General features: G+C 36.3%; 1 protein-coding gene across 1 annotated transcript; it reads left to right on the top strand.

Annotated features, from left to right (window-relative positions):
• The first annotated feature begins 549 nt into the window (after positions 1-549).
• Positions 550-1,629, top strand: LOC112505945 (protein BIG GRAIN 1-like B). The gene has a single exon (XM_025109980.1). It carries the CDS (start codon positions 550-552, stop codon positions 1,627-1,629), a length of 1,080 nt encoding a protein of 359 aa, XP_024965748.1.
• Positions 1,630-2,226: the final 597 nt, after the last annotated feature.

Genomic DNA, 2,226 nt, shown 5'->3' with positions numbered 1-2,226 from the left:
TACGTTCCAAAACAATATAGTATCTCACTCTTTTATATGTATGAAAACGACTATCATCCTACTTATTGTAGCGATATTAACACGGACATTTAATTTATCGTATTTCAAATTTGGCATAAAATTTCAAAATCAGTATCATTTTAGCTGCTTCTTTTTCCTGTTTCACATAAGTGTATTCATGTTACAAAATAAATAACGTTAAAATTAACGAAAATGCATATTAAAACGAGTAACTTTGTAGATTAATCATTTTATTCCAAAATTATGGTCCCAATTTTTTATAAGCATACAATAATTGATTTGTTGGCCATCAATTTTGAAGGAAAATTATGTGGTAATAAAACCGCAAATCCTTTTAAGGAATTTTCCGATGAACCACCGGCCACCATGCACGCGCATCTCTCACTTCCTTATAAAACCTTCGCTACACCTGTTCATCGCCTCATTTCATCTCTCTATCTCTCTCAATTTCTCGATTCAATCCATTTCTTGTTTTCGATTTTCGTTCCCCTTTCTATTCAAATCAATACCCTTTAAGCACATCGGAAAATGTACGGTCGGAATCACAAATCGGTGAGAGAAACCAAATCGAAGAAAAATACACAAAACCCATCGTTTTCTTCCACCCTGCTTGATGAAATCTACCGTTCCATGGATGGCGGTGACGAGAAATCCAGTGAATTTAAGCTGCGAGAAGAGAAACAGAGCGTCGGTGCCAGAGCAAAAGCGAGCAGTGTGGTGGAGGACGAAGGAATGGCGAGTCACCGGCGACCTTTTTTGGTTGAAAAATGGATGGATATGAAAACTTTTACCGGTCGAACGAGGCCTTCGACATTGCCGGAATTCCACCGGAAATTGGCCCTGGATAACGACCCGGTTTTCCTGAGTTCTGGGTCGAGTTCGTCTGATTCGAGCTTCGGATGGTTTTCTGAACCGGATGGTTTCTGCGACTCCAGATCGCATAAACCATCTTGTTTCAGTAAACCAAAACCCATAAAAACTGATGCTTTTTCGAAAAAACATCAGAAAATGGAGTTGGATTATTGTTCAAATGATGATCAAACTACAAATGGGGCTTTAATCAAATCGAAATCTCGAGCATTGAAGATTTATGCAAACCTCAAGAAAGTAAAACATCCCATCTCGCCGGGAGGTCGACTCACGACCTTTCTCAACTCTCTTTTCGCAAACGGGAACGTAAAGAAACCAAAAGATTCGAATTCATCGGGTTTCGATAACAAGAAGATTATCGAAAGAACAACCCATGGATCCACATGTTCATCAGCTTCATCGTTTACAAGATCATGTTTGAGCAAAAATTCTCCAAGATCAAGGGAGAAGCTCAACAATGGAATCCGAAGAACGGTTAGATTTTATCCGGTGAGTGTAATCATCGACCAAGATTCCCGTCCCTGTGGCAAAAAATTCATCCGTGATGAAGAGGATTTCACCAAGTACAACGAAGACGACGATTATAGTTACGACGAAGATACATCAAGCGATTCGAGCTCGGATTTGTTCGAGCTCGATCACTTGTCCATTCTAAAAGAGCGTGATGAAGAACTTCCTGTATATGAAACCACCCATTTTGGCACCAATCGTGCGATTGCTAATGGGTTAATTTGCTAATTGATTTTGTTCACATATAAGTTTATTTGTTTGGATTTCACTTGACAACATTCTTTTTCTATCTTAGTACAAAAATCAAGACAAAAACCCTTTAAAATTTAAGCTAAACTTGACTTGATTGTTGAAGATACTCTTATTTATACTACCTTATAAACCAGATTTATCAAAAGTTTTAATAATCTTTTTTAATGCACAAAGTACTATATATTTATACATAAAGTTTTAAAAGTCTTAAAAACAACTCATAATGCATTAAATACTATTATTTTATGCAATTAGTTTTAAAATCTCTTAATCTACAATTAAAATAACATATAGTACAAGTTACCACTGCATATTATTACCTTTTATTTTCATGTTCTCAAGATATTTTTGACACATTTCACTCATGCCTTCATCTCCTCATACCTCTATATCTTCTTCCCAACCCCCAAGGTGAGATTCAAACTGATATTCACCATGAGTTATTAAAAGTTTTTCTCCTTCAATTGCTCTAGAACTCTTAGTCTCGCTCTCGATCTCTTGATTTTTTGCTCTTTGTGTAAATCGAACACATTTGTGGAATCGTTTAAATATGTTGGATTTTAAACTGTCATA

The sequence above is a fragment of the Cynara cardunculus genome (assembly GCF_001531365.2).
Source record: "Cynara cardunculus var. scolymus isolate 2C chromosome LG 2, CcrdV1, whole genome shotgun sequence".
In the NCBI taxonomy this organism is placed as follows: Eukaryota; Viridiplantae; Streptophyta; class Magnoliopsida; order Asterales; family Asteraceae; genus Cynara; species Cynara cardunculus.
The sequence above is the reverse complement of the archived record's forward strand: the minus strand, read 5'-3'. Positions and strand labels throughout refer to the sequence as shown.